The sequence below is a fragment of the Theropithecus gelada genome, chromosome 7a, assembly GCF_003255815.1.
Source record: "Theropithecus gelada isolate Dixy chromosome 7a, Tgel_1.0, whole genome shotgun sequence".
NCBI classification, from domain to species: domain Eukaryota; kingdom Metazoa; phylum Chordata; class Mammalia; order Primates; family Cercopithecidae; genus Theropithecus; species Theropithecus gelada.
This window is the reverse complement of record NC_037674.1, coordinates 35,711,551-35,727,000: the sequence shown is the minus strand read 5'-3', so window position 1 is coordinate 35,727,000 and position 15,450 is coordinate 35,711,551. Positions and strand designations below refer to the sequence as shown.

Sequence of the window (15,450 nt, the reverse complement as noted above, 5' to 3'; positions counted from 1 at the left end):
AAAAAAAAAAAAAAAAAAAAAAAAAAAAAAAAAAAAAAGGCAAAATAAATGGGTGAAATTAAATGGAAATAAGATATACTCAAGATACCATAGTTGTAATTGTAATATATGATCAATATATAAATTATTGGGCTGGACACAATGGTTTATGCCCGTAATCTCAGCACTTGGATCACTTGAGGCTAGGAGTCTGAGACCAGCCTGGGCAACATAGCATAGACCCTGCCTTTACCAAGAAAGAAATTATAAATGAGAGATTTTATATAGTTTTTTCATACTATGTCTTCAAAATTCAGTATGTCCTTTACACTTACAGCACATCTCAGTTTGAACTGACCACATTTCAGATCCTTTGTAGCCACATGAGGCTGGTGGCTGCTGTATTGGATGGTTCTGCCACAGAGCAAGACTTTTTAAAATGGTCTTTATTTTTTTTGTTTGTTTGTTTGAGACAGAGTTTTGCTCTTGTTGCCCAAGCTGGAGTGCAGTGGTATGATCTCGGCTCACTGCAGCCTCTGCCTTCTGGTTTTAAGCTATTTTTCTGTCTCAGCCTCCTGAGTAGCTGGGATTATAGGCACCCACCACCAGGCCCGGCTAATTTTTGTATTTTTAGTAGAGACTAGGTTTCACCATGTTGGCCAGGCTGGTCTCTATCTCCTGACCTTGTGATCTGCCTGCCTCAGCCTCCCAAAGTGCTAGGATTACAGGTGTGAGCCACTGCACCCGGCCGATTGTCTTCATTTTTAGGAAAGTTTTAGGTTCATGGCAAAGTTGAATGGAAAATACAAAGAATGCCCATGTTCCCCTGTTCCCACACACGTATAGCCTCTACTGTCGACATCCTGTATCAGGGTGGTACATTTGTTAGCGCTGATGGACTTACATTGACACATCATTATCACTCGAAGTCCGTAATTTACATTAGCATTCACTGTTAGTGTTGTACATGGATTTTGACAAATATATGGCATGCATACACCATTACAGTATCATATAGAATCATTTCACTGCCTTAATAATCCTCTTTGCTCTACCTATTCATTTCCTCCTCCCCTGAATCCCTGATCTTTTTGCTGTCCCCGTAATTTTGCCTTTCCCAGAATGGTATGAAGTTGGAACTCTGCACTATGTTACCTTTTCAGTTGGCTTCTTTCACTTAGCAATGTGCAATTTAGGTTCCTCAGTGTCTTTTCATGGCTTGGTGGCTCATTTCTTTTCAGTGCTGAATAATATTTCATGTCTGAATGTACCAGTTTATTTCTAGAGCAATACTTTTTACAAGCCAGCATTATACCCCATCGGTGGGACAGATTGGGGTGGGGAGGCTGTCTGAGAGTTGTGAGTGTGAGGGAAGTGGAAGGTCTTTGACTGACTTCACTGTGCATAAAAAGCTTCTGTGAGCATCAAGAAGAGAGGAGTAGTCTAGGGGAGAGCCCAGGAATGAGAATCTTGCAAAAATACATCCTTCATCACAACTAAAGTCAAATCCTCTCCTCTTACATTTCCCCACTTTCTTCCCACACCAGGCCTGGGATCTGCTTAGTCCAAAATGTTCCTATAAGTTAGCAAATATCAATGTCAAATACTCTCGCCAAACCAGTTTTATGAAAATACTTAGACTAAGCAAACTGAAGAGAATAGAAAGCTGAATTTGCATGTGTGCAGTTTCCTTGATCAAAGAATATTAAGGAAAAAGAGACCAAAGCAGGAGTCGCTGCAATTTAAATGTCATTCCTGTCTATTTCAGGACGCAGCTCTGCTTTATTTTCTTTATTTTTGGGGGTGATTGTGTTGATGACCTGTCTTGTCTCTGTTGAGATAATTTACCACCAATTGAGCACTCCTTATTGGCAGGGATTGGGCGTATCAGTTCCGAGAACTGTTTGATTGCAAAGCTGGAAAGCCGATTCATCAGGCTGTCGTTTTGCTGCCCCATTAAGTATATTAACTGGAAGAAGATGACTTCATTTCAGCCATTTCGAATCTTAAATACAACAGATTCAATTCTTTATGGAATGAGTTAAGGTCAGAAAATCTGTCCATCGTCTTTCTCATAAACACTTTAATATCTTCCAAGTATCATTGGACTAAGAAAGTAATTATGGGTAATAATAAAGGTTCCAATTAAGAATTAGGGCAACATGAAAATGCTACTAATTTCAATTCACGTTGTAGCTTTCAGGTCCTTCTCAATATATTTAATTACTTATGAGAAATATAGAAGTAGTGGCTGGTTTGGCAAGCCCATCACCTTTTATGAGAAGTAGAAGTCTCAGTTTTATCCTGTCTGAACAGGTTGCATTAGCCACGGGGAACATTTTGTTTTTGTATTCACAAATCAGTCTCCCCAGGTTCTGTTTACACAGAGGAAGAGAAAGACTGGCTAGTTTAGTAGTCCATCCCAACCCAAGGCAGACCATCTCTGAGCTTTAGTTTTTTTCAATCATAAGATGAGAATTGCATCTATTTGCAAAAATTACTCTAATATCCTCAGATGAAATGGTCCAAGGAGTAGAAATTAGCATAATGAATCGCTGTGCTTCAGAGTAAAGGAAAGCCTCTTCATAAAGACTTTTTGATGTACTTTTTTTCCAGCTTCCTTCAAAATGTCTACTGTTCATGAAATCCTGTGCAAGCTCAGCTTGGAGGGTGATGTAAGTATATCAGTTTCACTTTATGTAATTTTTGCAAGTTGGACATCTCTGGATAACTATGTTACTCTATTTCCTTGTACATCTAAGGAAGATGGGGACGTTTCAGACAGTCATCATTTGGTTCTCCTCTTTCTCAATACTTCAGCTGTTCCTAGTAGTTCAATTTGAAGGAAATATCATGGCACTGGAAACTTTTCTTGGCCTCACATTAAAATTGGACAGAATTAGTGACACTGGAATGGCTGGAATTTTATTCTGCCATACTTAACATGTCATTGGTAATAATTGTTACAATGATACATGACTTTTAATGTCATGTCCTGGGATTGTATTACTGGTTGGCATAAGCCACAGCCATATCAAAAATAATTCTGCATCTTTTGGATTTCTTAGAGTGTCCAGGAAGTTATTCCAGATGAGGGCTTATACTTTTATTTATTTATTCATTTATTTTTTGAGACAGAGTCTCACTCTGTCGCCAGGCTGGAGTGTAGTGGCACGATCTCGGCTCACTGCAACCTCTACCTCCCGGATTCAACCGATTCTCCTGCGAGTAGCTGGGACTATAGGCGCGCACCGCCACACCCAGCTAATTTTTGTATTTTCAGTTGAGACTGGGTTTTCCCAATGTTGGCCAGGATGGGCTTGATCTCTTGAGTTTGTGATCCACCTGCCTTGGCCTCTCAAAGTGCTGGGATTACAGGCATTAGCCCCTGCGCCCGGCCCGAGGACCTATACTTTTAAAAATTTAACACCTAGAAAAGATTTTCTCCAAAAAAGCTAGGATATTTCTTTCTTTTTTTTTTTTTTTTTTGAGACGGAGTCTTGCTCTGTTGCCCAGGCTGGAGTGCAGTGGCCGGATCTCAGCTCACTGCAAGCTCCGCCTCCCGGGTTCAGGCCATTCTCCTGCCTCAGCCTCCCGAGTAGCTGGGACTACAGGCGCCCGCTGCCTCACCCGGCTAGTTTTTTGTATTTTTTAGTAGAGACGGGGTTTCACCGTGTTAGCCAGGATGGTCTCGATCTCCTGACCTTGTGATCCACCCGTCTCGGCCCCCCAAAGTGCTGGGATTACAGGCTTGAGCCACCATGCCCGGCAAGGATATTTCTTTTAAAAAACCAAGAATATGTGGTGGCGGGCGCCTGTAGTCCCAGCTACTCGGAGGCTGAGGCAGGAGAATGGCGTGAACCTGGGAGGCGGAGCTTGCAGTGAGCCGAGATCGCGCCACTGCACTCCAGCCTGTGTGACACAGCGCGAGACTCCGTCTCAAAAAAAAAAAAAAAAAAACCAAGAATATCATGAAATTGTTATAATTCGTTTGTTTCCTTTTTTACTTTGACTATTCGGGAGTTCGGAACTAAATTGAATTTTCTTTCATAGGAAATATGTGAACCTAGACATTCTGTTGCATTTGTTTCTTTTTTTTACAATTAAAAAATTTAAGCTATATGTGAAATAAAATTATTTCAAATACTTTTAGAATCAAGTGGAATATAAATTGTGAATATGTAAAATAACTAATGACACTATACATCTTCCAGGTCATCTTGGCAGAAATGGCTTTTATACAAACTCAGCACTAATGCTGGTTTATAGCCATATCTGACAGATCTTTCAAAATATGCTTTGATTGAAATTAAAATGCAATGTATCACTCAACAGAGGTTGACAGTGACTTGGGTCACATGGTACAAGACCCTCTGTATTGTTCATGGTACTTGCCATCAAAATGTTCAAATTAGTGGAGCCTGTGAAAGCACAGGTTGTATGGAGTGTAAATAAAGCCTATAGAGTTTTTTTAAAAGTCTTTTTTCTTCTTGAAACTTGTGGATGCTCTTTTTGACAGTAATACAAACTGCATGTTGAGGTCTGACAAATTCAGGTGCTAAATAATTTGTTTCTCTAATGGACTTAGATTGTTTTTGCTATCAGGTTTTATAAGAGGGCTTTTCGTGTAGCCTCTGAAGTTACTCTACTTTAGTATATTTCTATGTGTGGAGAGGTGGGGCAGAAATAGAAAATGTCACATGTTCCCCAGTATTTTAAGGAAAGAAAAGATAACTCAACTTTGCCTCACTAATTTGATTTCAGACAAGTGGATTTTATAGGTAATAGGTTCAATTCTGTATTTAATTTCATTTCCAGAGGCACTGTAAAATGACACAAACCTTTTCCCTACTCACTGTTTTTGGAACAAGACAACGTATCTCCTGGTGAATGCAGTCATATGTGATATGGCTCAATGGCTGGACTGCCTGCCTTGTAAATAACTGATGGCACTCTTAATAAATGGGAAAATGTTTTTCCTTAGGTTTCATCCACATTTTATAGCTACCACAGCAAACACACTGAGCATTTCAAAATAGCACTTTGCCTTTTTCCTGAATGTGTGCTCCGTGTCATCAAGTTCATCTTACTGGAAAGTTTACGTGGTGAAATTAGATGGAACATACTTTGATAATGCATTGCATGTCAAAGTTACAAATATTAACTGGATTTAGTATTTGGCCAAGATAGTCTTCACAAGTGCATTTGGAAACATTTGTCAAATACTGAACTTAGATTTCTGGCCTGTCCTGGGAGACATCTAGGAGGAAGGCATCTTAGTTGCTCACCTGTACAGTCTGAGTGCTAATAAAATGGAATGCCGTGGGTGCTGGGTGGTTTATAATGTGTTGCCTGTGGGTGGAGAAGTAACTCAGGGATCTTGGCCTTTTCACTCTTTACAGAAACTGCACCAAGGCCAAGTCATCACATTATATGGGCATTATGTGCGGGGGAGTTGGGGTGGGTTGTAGGATGGGAGTCTTGATGTTGAGGGTGGGCAGTGATGCTGCCTCCACCAGCCATCAGCCAACCACAACTAGATTGTCCATCCTCTTTGTCTGCCCTTTGCTTTGGGACTGGGTAGGAGGGAGAGGGAAAACTGTAAGAGCATTTCAAAGAAGGAGGGAAGTTCATACCTTGAAAGGAGAACTGATGTAGAAGCATGCCATTGTCCTTACCTCAATCTGGAATGGGAGAGATTCCCACCTGTCAGATCAGGAAGGATAATGAGCTTCGAAAAGCACTCAGAGGCTGGGCGTGGTGGCTCACACCTGTAACCCCAGCACTTTGGGAGGCCAAAATGGGAAGATCACTGGAGCCCAGGAGTTCAAGAGCAGCCTGGGCAACATGGAGAAATCCCATCTCTAAAAAAAATGAAAAAATTAGCCCGGTGTGGTGGCGGGTGCCTGTAATCCCAGATACTCAGGAGGCTGATGTGGGAGGATCACCTGAGCCCAGGAGGTTGAGGCTGCAATGAGCGATGATCACACCACTGCACTCTAGCATGGGCAACAGAGTGAGATCCTACCTAAGAAAAGAAAAAAAAAAGAAAAGAAAAGCATTGGGAAAGGAGGAGGGTGTGGTTTAAAAGGCAATAAGAAATCTTAGCAAGAGTGGAGGGTGGTACGCAGAAGGAATGGTGTTAACGAAGGCAGAGGGAAGGATACAGAGGAGAGAGGGGAGGAAACACAGGGAGGATGTGGGCCGTCTGGTCAGACCACTTTGGTGCCACAGTGGTGACCAAAGTAAAGAGGCGGAAGAAGCTGCTTCCATCATTGATCTGCATTGTAAGCTCAGCAACACCAGCCCACTAGAAATTCGTGCGCCTGTAGCAGAACTTGACTAAACACTCTTGTCATTGAGGCATTTCCATATTTTCAGCTTATTTCAAATTGTTGCCAGCCCAGTATAATGGTCGTCAGAGCCTTCCTGAGTAAATAGTGGCTTCAGGTCTCCAGCTTTGCATTGTCTATTTTTGAGCTCTCATGAAAAGTAAGATGAAAAGTTGAAATTGAGACAGCATATTCTAAACTAGCTGAGCCTTTGAAGAATTATTATTAGAAAAAATGAAATTACGGCCGGGCGCGGTGGCTCAAGCCTGTAATCCCAGCACTTTGGGAGGCCGAGGCGGGTGGATCACGAGGTCAGGAGATCGAGACCATCCTGGCTAACACGGTGAAACCCCGTCTCTACTAAAAATACAAAAAACTAGCCGGGCGTGGTGGCGGGCGCCTGTAGTCCCAGCTACTCGGAGGCTGAGGCGGGAGAATGGCGTGAACCCGGGAGGCGGAGCTTGCAGTGAGCCGAGATCGCGCCACTGCACTCCAGCCTGGGCGACACAGCGAGACTCCGTCTCAAAAAAAAAAAAAAAAAAAAAAAGAAAAAATGAAATTACTTGCATGAAGTGTGATGGTGTGTTAATACCTACCTAGTTACTTAGTATGAGAATGATTTGAATTGTTAAAAGAAACAATAGGAAAACAGGAATTGTTATTTCAACAAGAGAATTTTAAATGTGTGTCATCTGAGTATGTTTATCTTTTAACCTCAGCACTCTACACCCCCAAGTGCATATGGGTCAGTCAAAGCCTACACCAACTTTGATGCTGAGCGGGATGCTTTGAACATTGAAACAGCCATCAAGACCAAAGGTAGGTGATACATTTGTCCTCCTCTTGTCAGGGTCTTACTGAGACATTTTTGGTTGTCTCTTTATTCTCCCTCAAATTGCCATACATTGGTAATTTGAAATTGTCATTGAGCTTTAATGGAGTGGATCCAGACCTGGCTCAACCCATGCCTCCTTTCCTTCCTTCCCTCCTTCCTTTCTTTCTTTCTTTTTCCTTCTCTCCTTCCCTCCTTTCTCCCTTTCTTCCTTCTCTCCTTCTTTCTCTTTCTCCCTCCTTCCTGCCCTTCCTCCCTCTCTCCCTCCCTTCCCTCCCCTTCTTTCTTTCCTCCCTCCCTTCCTTTCTTTCCTCCCCTACCCCCCACTTTCTTCTCTTTGGCGAGATCTACAACATGAGATAGTATTTAAACCAAGTAGTGGTTAAAGGAAATCAGTCTGGGAGCCAGATCTGGTCCTAGGGGTATGCGTTTGGGTGCAGCTCTTCACTTTGAGGCTTCAGTCCCTCTTCTGCAAGGAAAAAGTTGGTCGTGGTGGTCCCTAAGGGCACTTCTTGTTCCAAGTTCCCTTGAATTTAATTACATTTGCTGGAAAAATGCTGGGAAAATCTTACTGCATTGCTCTTAGATTGATCTAGAGAGTGAAAAATTCAGACTTTTTTTTTAAACCCCTATAAGTTCTGCTGCTCCTTAGGCCTGGAGCTGGAATTAGAAGAGCTGTCAGAATGAGTATATTTCCTCAAGTTCTAGGATGAGTAAGAGAAGACCAGGAGGCATAAAAACCCTCCTCTTGAAATAAAACAAAGTGCCAATGGGTTAGGGTTGAGGAAGAGCTTCTTACGGTCATTATATTGTTTTCTGGGTCTACAAAATAGGATGTTCAGACTTTCTGGGCTTATGTTAATGAAGCAATCCTTGGGGTTGCCCCATCCCCTGAAAAATATTGCAGTTCTTGTGGTGACTTTTGTGATTCTCCACTTTTCCCCCCTTGGATAAAGCACTTCCTTTCACCGTGAGGCCAGATTGGGATACAGACATGACCCAGCACAATTAGAGCTGCTGCTGGTTCATACCCCGGGTAAAGAGCCATGTCACATTTTTCTCTTCTATGTACAGCGTTTTAGCTTACTGACAGACTTAGTTCACAAACGGTTCATTGAAAGACTGAGAAACCTCAACCAGGATGACCTGGGAACCTGTAACTAGGATGATGTTCTGGTTTATGCCGGCATATTTACTAATAGTGCACCTTGCACTCTCAGAACTGTCTTATTTTGGAGGATACATTGTATGGTCACCTTTCCTAAAACCGTGTAGAATCTGGTGACCTTGTTTCCAGAGACAGGAAGGAGAGTAGAAAAATCCATTTTAACCTTCTATGGTTCTAACAAGATGTGAGGATTTATTTGCATCATCTGCCTCAGGGAAGCCTTATGTTCTGTGTGGTTGCTGTGGACCACCCCCCAGATGACTGTCTGCACAGCTGAGGGCAGAATAATGAAGCATCCAAATTAGACTTTTAACAAAAAAAAAAATCTCTCTTTTTTTTTTTTTTTTTTTTTTTTTTTGAGATGGAGTTTCGTTCTTGTTGCCTAGGCTGGAGTGCAATGGCGTGATCTCGGCTCACCGCAACCTCTGCCTCTTGGATTCAAGCAATTCTCCTGCTTCAGCCTCCCTAGTAGCGGGGATTACAGGCACACACCACCATGCCCAGCTAATTTTGTGTTTTTAGTAGAGACAGGGTTTCTCCATGTTGGTCAGCCTGGTCTCAAACTCCTGACCTCAGGTGATCCGCCTGCCTCCGCCGCCCAACGTGTTGGGATTATAGGTGGAGCCATCTCGCCCAGCCCAATCTTTTTTTTTTCTTTTTTTTTTTTGGTGCTTTTAAATGACCATTCTTGCCAAAAGTTACTAATCAGAAAATTAAACTACAATCTGCAGGGCTTGTTTCACTACAGTCAGTTCCAGTCAGTGGAGCATAGTGGATGAGAACGTGTGTGAGCCCAGGTTCAAATGCTGGCTCCACAGCTCACTCATTAGCCATCTGACTCGGAAAACACGGAACTGATAAGACTGAGTTTCCTTGCCTATAAAGGGGCGCTAATCAAAGTTCCCACCTCACGGGATTGTTGTGAAGTATGAAGCATTTAGCACGATGCCTGGCATATAGATGGTACTCAAAATATGTTACCTTAAAACACACACACACATGCACACACATGCACATCCACCTCCTTGTGGTCTGCTTTCCTAAAACCCATGCTACTTCACTATTTAGATGTGCCTAGATTCATGTGGTTTCCCAACATGCCATTGCAGCAACCCTAAGTTTAGCAGTTAACTCATCTAGCAAAGATGGTGCTTTTCCCAAGCATGGGACAAAGACTTCTTTTGTCCCTGCGTGAGAAAGCACTTAGTGCACTGGAATGTAAAGATTGCGCAAATGAACTCTGGTCACAGCTGAAACTCTCATGGTAATAAAAATACCTTCAGGCCCTTTTGGAGTTAGTAGAAAAATACTCTAGTTTTTAGACAGAAACGTCTGGAGGGCTAAGGCTTAGATTCCAACATTCCGGTTTGATCAAAAGCAGCTGACATTATCATTATCATCATTGCAACTATTTATGAAATGTTCATTGTGGGCAGATATTGCACCAAGCACTTCAGGAACATTTATCTTAGGTGAACTTCAAAGTAACCTCTGATGTAGTATTCTGTCATCCCCAGTTTTTGGGTGATTTAAGTCAGGATTAGTATGCCTGAGGTCTTTTGGCCTTGGATCAAACTGGGATTTGAACACAGCTCTGTCCACCCCTAGGCCTGTGTTCTTAGGCACCATGATGTAGCACCCACCTGTGAGGAGTGGATTTTTTTCATTGCCTTGAATTATTTTCAGATATGAAAAACATTGTGCATCTGTGGTCTTACTGACTTTCTATTAAGTCTCATATTTGTGGTCTAGCTTTAGATTCCCCATCTCCCTTTTTTTTTTTCCCCCCAGACTTAATGTCCAGTGAGTTTCACTTAGGACCACTTTTTATTTATTTTATTTTTATTCATTTATTTTTTTGAGACAGAGTCTCACCCTGTCACCTGGGCTGGAGTGCAGTGGTGTGATCTTGGCTCACTGCAACTTCTGCCTCCCGGGTTCAAGGAGTTCTCTGCCTCAGCCTCCCGAGTAGCTGGGATTACAGGTGTGCACCACCACGCCTGGCTAATTTTTGTATTTTTAGTAGAGAGGGGGTTGCACTGTCTTGGCCAGGCTGGTGTGGAACTCCTGACGTTGTGATCCACCCGCCTTGGCCTCCCAAAGTGCTGGGATTACAGATGTGAGCCACCGCTCCTGGCTTATTTATTTGTTTACATATATATAATATATATATATATATATATATTTAAGACAGAGTCTTACTTTGTCACCAGGCTGGAGTGCAGTGGCACAATCTCAGCTCACTGCATCCTCTGCTTCCCCAGTTCAAGCTACTCTCGTGCCTCAGCCTCCCAGTTAGCTGGGAGTATAGGCATGTGCCTCCATGCCCAGCTAATTTTTGTATTTTTAGTAGAGGCAGGGTTTTGCCATCTTGGCCAGGCTAATCTCAAACTCCTGGCCTCAAGTGATCCACCGACCTCAGCCTCCCAAAGTGCTGGGATTACAGGCGTGAGACACCGCACCTGGCCTACTTAACTTATTTTTGATGCTTAATGATTTTAGAGAGTAACTAGGTTTTGCAAGTCCGTTGGTCCTTTAAAATAATTTCTAGATTGTTGGCATTGTTAAAACCCTAAATCCTTTTAGGAAACTATTGCGAAGAAAGAATATGACATTCATAAGAGCTCAGTGTTGATATTAGCATTGGTTATGATAGTGAAAAACCAGATACATCTTTTATTTGGGAAGTGTGTCTTGAGGTATACTTCCCTATAATCATTAAGTAAATGATTAAGTAAAACTGTAGTACATAAATAATGTGTAACTCCCTGTATTACATAGAATGTCTGCAGAACGTAGATAGGAAAAATAAAGTTTGTCAATAATTTTCTTTTTTTTTTTTTTTTTTTTTTTTTTTTTTGTGAGACGGAGTCTCGCTCTGTCGCCCAGGCTGGAGTGCAGTGGCCGGATCTCAGCTCACTGCAAGCTCCGCCTCCCGGGTTCCCGCCATTCTCCTGCCTCAGCCTCCCGAGTAGCTGGGACTACAGGCGCCCACAACCGCGCCCGGCTAATTTTTTTGTATTTTTAGTAGAGACGAGGTTTCACCGTGTTAGCCAGGATGGTCTCGATCTCCTGACCTTGTGATCCGCCCGCCTCGGCCTCCCAAAGTGCTGGGATTACAGGCGTGAGCCACTGCGCCCGGCCTAATAATTTTCAACATCTTTGTTGAGATACAGTTCATCTGCCATATGATTTGCCTATATAAAGTGTACATTTCAGTGTTTTTAGTAGTGTATTTGCAGAGTTGTGCAGCCATCACCACAGTAACTTCCCTAACACTCGTTTTAACATCCATTCACCTTAAATGTGTCAGTTGCATCAAGAAATGGAAATGGAATAGTATATGCTATGTGATCACAACCACAACGATTTTTTTTCTTTTTTTTCTTTTTGAGGTGGAGTCTTACTCTGTCACCCAGGCTGGAGTGCAGTGGCACGATCTTGACTCACTGCAACCTCTGCCTCCTGACAGAACCCTCCTGGGTTCAACCAATTCTCCTGTTTCAGCCTCTTGAGTAGCTGGGACCACAGGCGTGCACCATGACACCTGGCTGATTTTTGTATTTTTAGTAGAGATAGGGTTTCACCATGTTAGCCAGGCTCCTCTCAAACTCCTGACCTCATGTGATCCTCCTGCCTTGGCCTCCCACGGTGCTGGGATTACAGGTGTGAGCCACCGTGCCTGGCCTACGATTTCTTTTAATCAAAAAAGAAAAAAGGCATTAGCAATGGAAACAGATGTACCTCACTTTACTGCACTTTGTAGATATTGTAGTTTTTACAAATTGAAGGTTTGTGACAATGCTATTCACTTTATGTATCTGTGCCAGCATTTTTTAGAAATAAAAGTATTTTTTAAATTTAGGTATGTATTGTTTTTACACATAATGCTATTACATAATATAATATAATATAATATAATATAATATAATATAGTCACACTTTTGTATGCATTGGGAAACCAAAAAATTTGTGTGACTTACATTGTTGCTATATTTGCTTTATTGTGATGATCTGGATCCGAACCAGTAGTATCTCTGAGGTATGCCTGTATATGGAATTGTGGGCAATTGATCCTTTTCCTTTCTTGCGCTTTCAGTATATTCTGTATTTCTGTATTTTGCAAATTTTCCATGATGACCTGTATTACTTTCATAGCGGAAGGCAGTAAACTTAATTAAAAACAAAAATGAAGTCATTCATTGGAAAGGATAACAACCCTTTTGTTCTTTTCTCCTTCTCGTTGATATTATTAGATACTGGATAACTAAAACCACTTAAAAATGAGCTAATTAAGATCTTACCTTCTTTTTTTAGAATGCCTTTTACCTTAAGTGTCATTAAGAAGCTTATACCACACCTTGGCCCCACTCCCACCTCAAACCCTTCCTCGGGAAGACACAATACTAAGTAGTTGGTGTTTCCTTGACATCAAAGGACACAGTATAAACCTCAAGTGTTGATAGAAACAAAAGCCAAAGGACCATGTGACGATGACTGTCTGGGCCTCTGTCTCTCCTAGATGGGGGTAGCCATATGTCTACATGTGTATGTGAGTGTGCCGGGATGTTACCCACTCCATGTGACATTCCATTGATTTCCCTGTGGTCTGTGGACTCTCAGGAAGAAGAGCTGGGAGCAGGCCACCTTGGAGGAGTCTTAATCAGCTGCTGTTGAGTACATGGATGGTGCACAGGAGCAGGCCTGGAGTGGGATGATGGCTAGGAGGGCAGAGCTGGTCAGAGACCTGTTGGGGAGCACTGCCTGCCATGGCCAGGGCATGGCTGCAGGAGTCATGAAAGCTGTTCTCACAGATGAGCTGTCAGTCACACCTGCTCTTCTTGGTTTAGCGCCTCACTTACAGCCCTCTGTTAGAGAAGAGAGACTACTTTTCTCAGCCAGGCTGCCTCCTGGCACCCTCGAGAGAATATATTCCTAATTGCTGCGCTCACCTGAATGAATATACCTCCAGGTGTGCAGACAAAAACAAAAAAAACCGTCCTGGATCACTTTCCAGTGCTTGGGAAGCGGCTCTTATTCACCCCTTCCCCTAACTCTTGTCACCCCTCTCCTGTGAGCTGTTACGGTATCTTTTTTTTTTTTTCTTTGAGATGGAGTTTTGCTCTTGTTGCCCAGGCTGGAGTGCAGCGCACAATCTCGGCTCACTGCAACCTGTGCCTTCTGGGTTCAAGCGATTCTCCTGCCTCAGCCTCCCAAGTAGCTGGGATTACAGGCACGTGCCACCACGCCCAGCTAATTTTTTTTTTTTTTTCATTTTTAATAGAGATGGGGTTTCTCTGTGTTGGTCATGCTGGTCTTGAGCTCCTCACCTCAGGTGATCCACCTGCCTTGGCCTCCCAAAGTGCTAGGATTACAGGCATGAGCCACCATGCCCGGCCTATGGCATCTGTCTTCTAAGGGACCTCCCTGCTTCAGCCTTTACAGAGTATCTTTCTTTTTTTTGAGACGGAGTCTCGCTCTGTCGCCCAGGCTGGAGTGCAGTGGCCGGATCTCAGCTCACTGCAAGCTCCGCCCCCCGGGTTCACGCCATTCTCCTGCCTCAGCCTCCCGAGTAGCTGGGACTACAGGCACCCGCCACCAAGCCAGGCTAATTTTTTTTGGATTTTTTTAGTAGAGATGGGGTTTCACGGTGTTAGCCAGGATGGTCTTGATCTTCTAAACCTCGTGATTCACCCGCCTCAGCCTCCCAAAGTGCTGGGATTACAGGCGTGAGCCACGGCGCCCGGCCTATAGAATATGTTTGTAGCTTCATCTCTAGCTCTGTTCACGGCCCTCTACGGAGCACGCCTCTGCCTTTGTTCTTTGAGGAGCATGCAGCCTCCTTCCTCCCCACCTCAAACATCCCACAGTTCCCACTCATCTCTCGGTCCGGGCCAGTGCACAGCATCAACAAGCTTTTTCTGAGAAGGCAGAACCAGCTATTTTTTGGTCTGTGTTCTCATCATACTCTACATATTGTGCTTATGAGAAGGGGGGAGAAGCACAATACTCCTAAAATCAAAATAAGTCTGCTTTGTTTCTAATTTGAAGGCATCTCAGTATTTTTTGCCTATGCTGCCTAAACCAAATGCAGGATTGTTTTGTGTATGCGCCGGCTTGAGGTAGACTATACGACGACTTACCTTAATTTATGTCTAGTTAGAAACTGAGTAAAGTCATGCAAAAGTAGTAATACTGCTTAATTAACAAGAGGTTGCTGAGACTTAATCTGTAGGAGTCTCTTGGTTTAGATTGGCCTTGGGTTAAATATATACTGTGGCGTGTACAACACAGCTGTGAATGGTTTACCATATGGGTCCAAATAACTAGAAAGGAAAGTCAGCTAAATTAGAAAAGGATGAATCTAGACTCCAGAAAATAGATTGTAATTAGCAGCAGCACAACCCCAGAGTTAGCGTAAGTGCCAATAAACTGGTACAGCTTTGGTCTCTCTCTGGAAGGGGAGGGTAATGAGTTGCCCTGTTATTATTGCCAGTTTTGATTTTAGCAGTATTTGTGTTCTCCGGAAGGGATGCAAAAGCCGGTGATTTTTTCCCCCCTTTCTCAGAAGCACAAGTATGGAAGCATAACTGCGCCAAGTTTTGCACTTATTTTTTTCTTATAGTTTTAAAATAGAACTGCTTAAGATTTCTGTGGCCAAAAGACTAACATCCCACGCCACTGCAGAACACGCCAGGATGGATATTTTTGGTTTCACCTGCACACCAGGTATATTCATTTGGCTGAGCAGAACAATTAGAAATATATTCTCTTAAGGGCGCCAGGAGGCAGACTGGCTGGGAAAAGTAGCCTCTCTCCTCTCACATAGGGCTGCAAGTGAGGAGCTAAACCAAGAATAGGTCTGAGTGTGAGCTCTTCTGTGACTCGTGTAGCCCAGGGCCCTCTCACCCTCCTGGAAGGGAATGGACCCTTCCCAGTTGCTGAGGCCTTTCTCTCTGTGTTCAAGTTTACTTTAGACTGACTTCTCATCTTACAGCAGTGCTGGGAACAAAGAGGCCAGTGCTGAGTCACAGCCACTCTGACTCCGCCAGCACAGATTTTCTCTGTAATGATATTTGTCTATGTAGCTATGTAGGTGCCAGACCCGAGCCAGGTAGCTATCAAACACTGGAAAAGGA

At 43.1% G+C, this 15,450-nt stretch overlaps 1 protein-coding gene across 6 annotated transcripts in view; it reads left to right on the top strand.

Annotated features, from left to right (window-relative positions):
- ANXA2 (annexin A2) overlaps positions 1-15,450 on the top strand; it is a 51,162-nt gene that overhangs the window by 10,807 nt on the left and 24,905 nt on the right. For 5 of the 6 annotated variants that reach the window (XM_025389487.1, XM_025389488.1, XM_025389484.1 and 2 more), the window contains exons 2-3: positions 2,596-2,654; positions 7,031-7,130. In XM_025389487.1, coding sequence (XP_025245272.1) covers positions 2,607-2,654; positions 7,031-7,130 — 148 coding nt within the window. In that variant the 5' untranslated portion in view covers positions 2,596-2,606. The remainder of the gene's footprint in view (positions 1-2,595; positions 2,655-7,030; positions 7,131-15,450) is intronic. The other variant, XM_025389489.1, reaches the window with a different exon arrangement.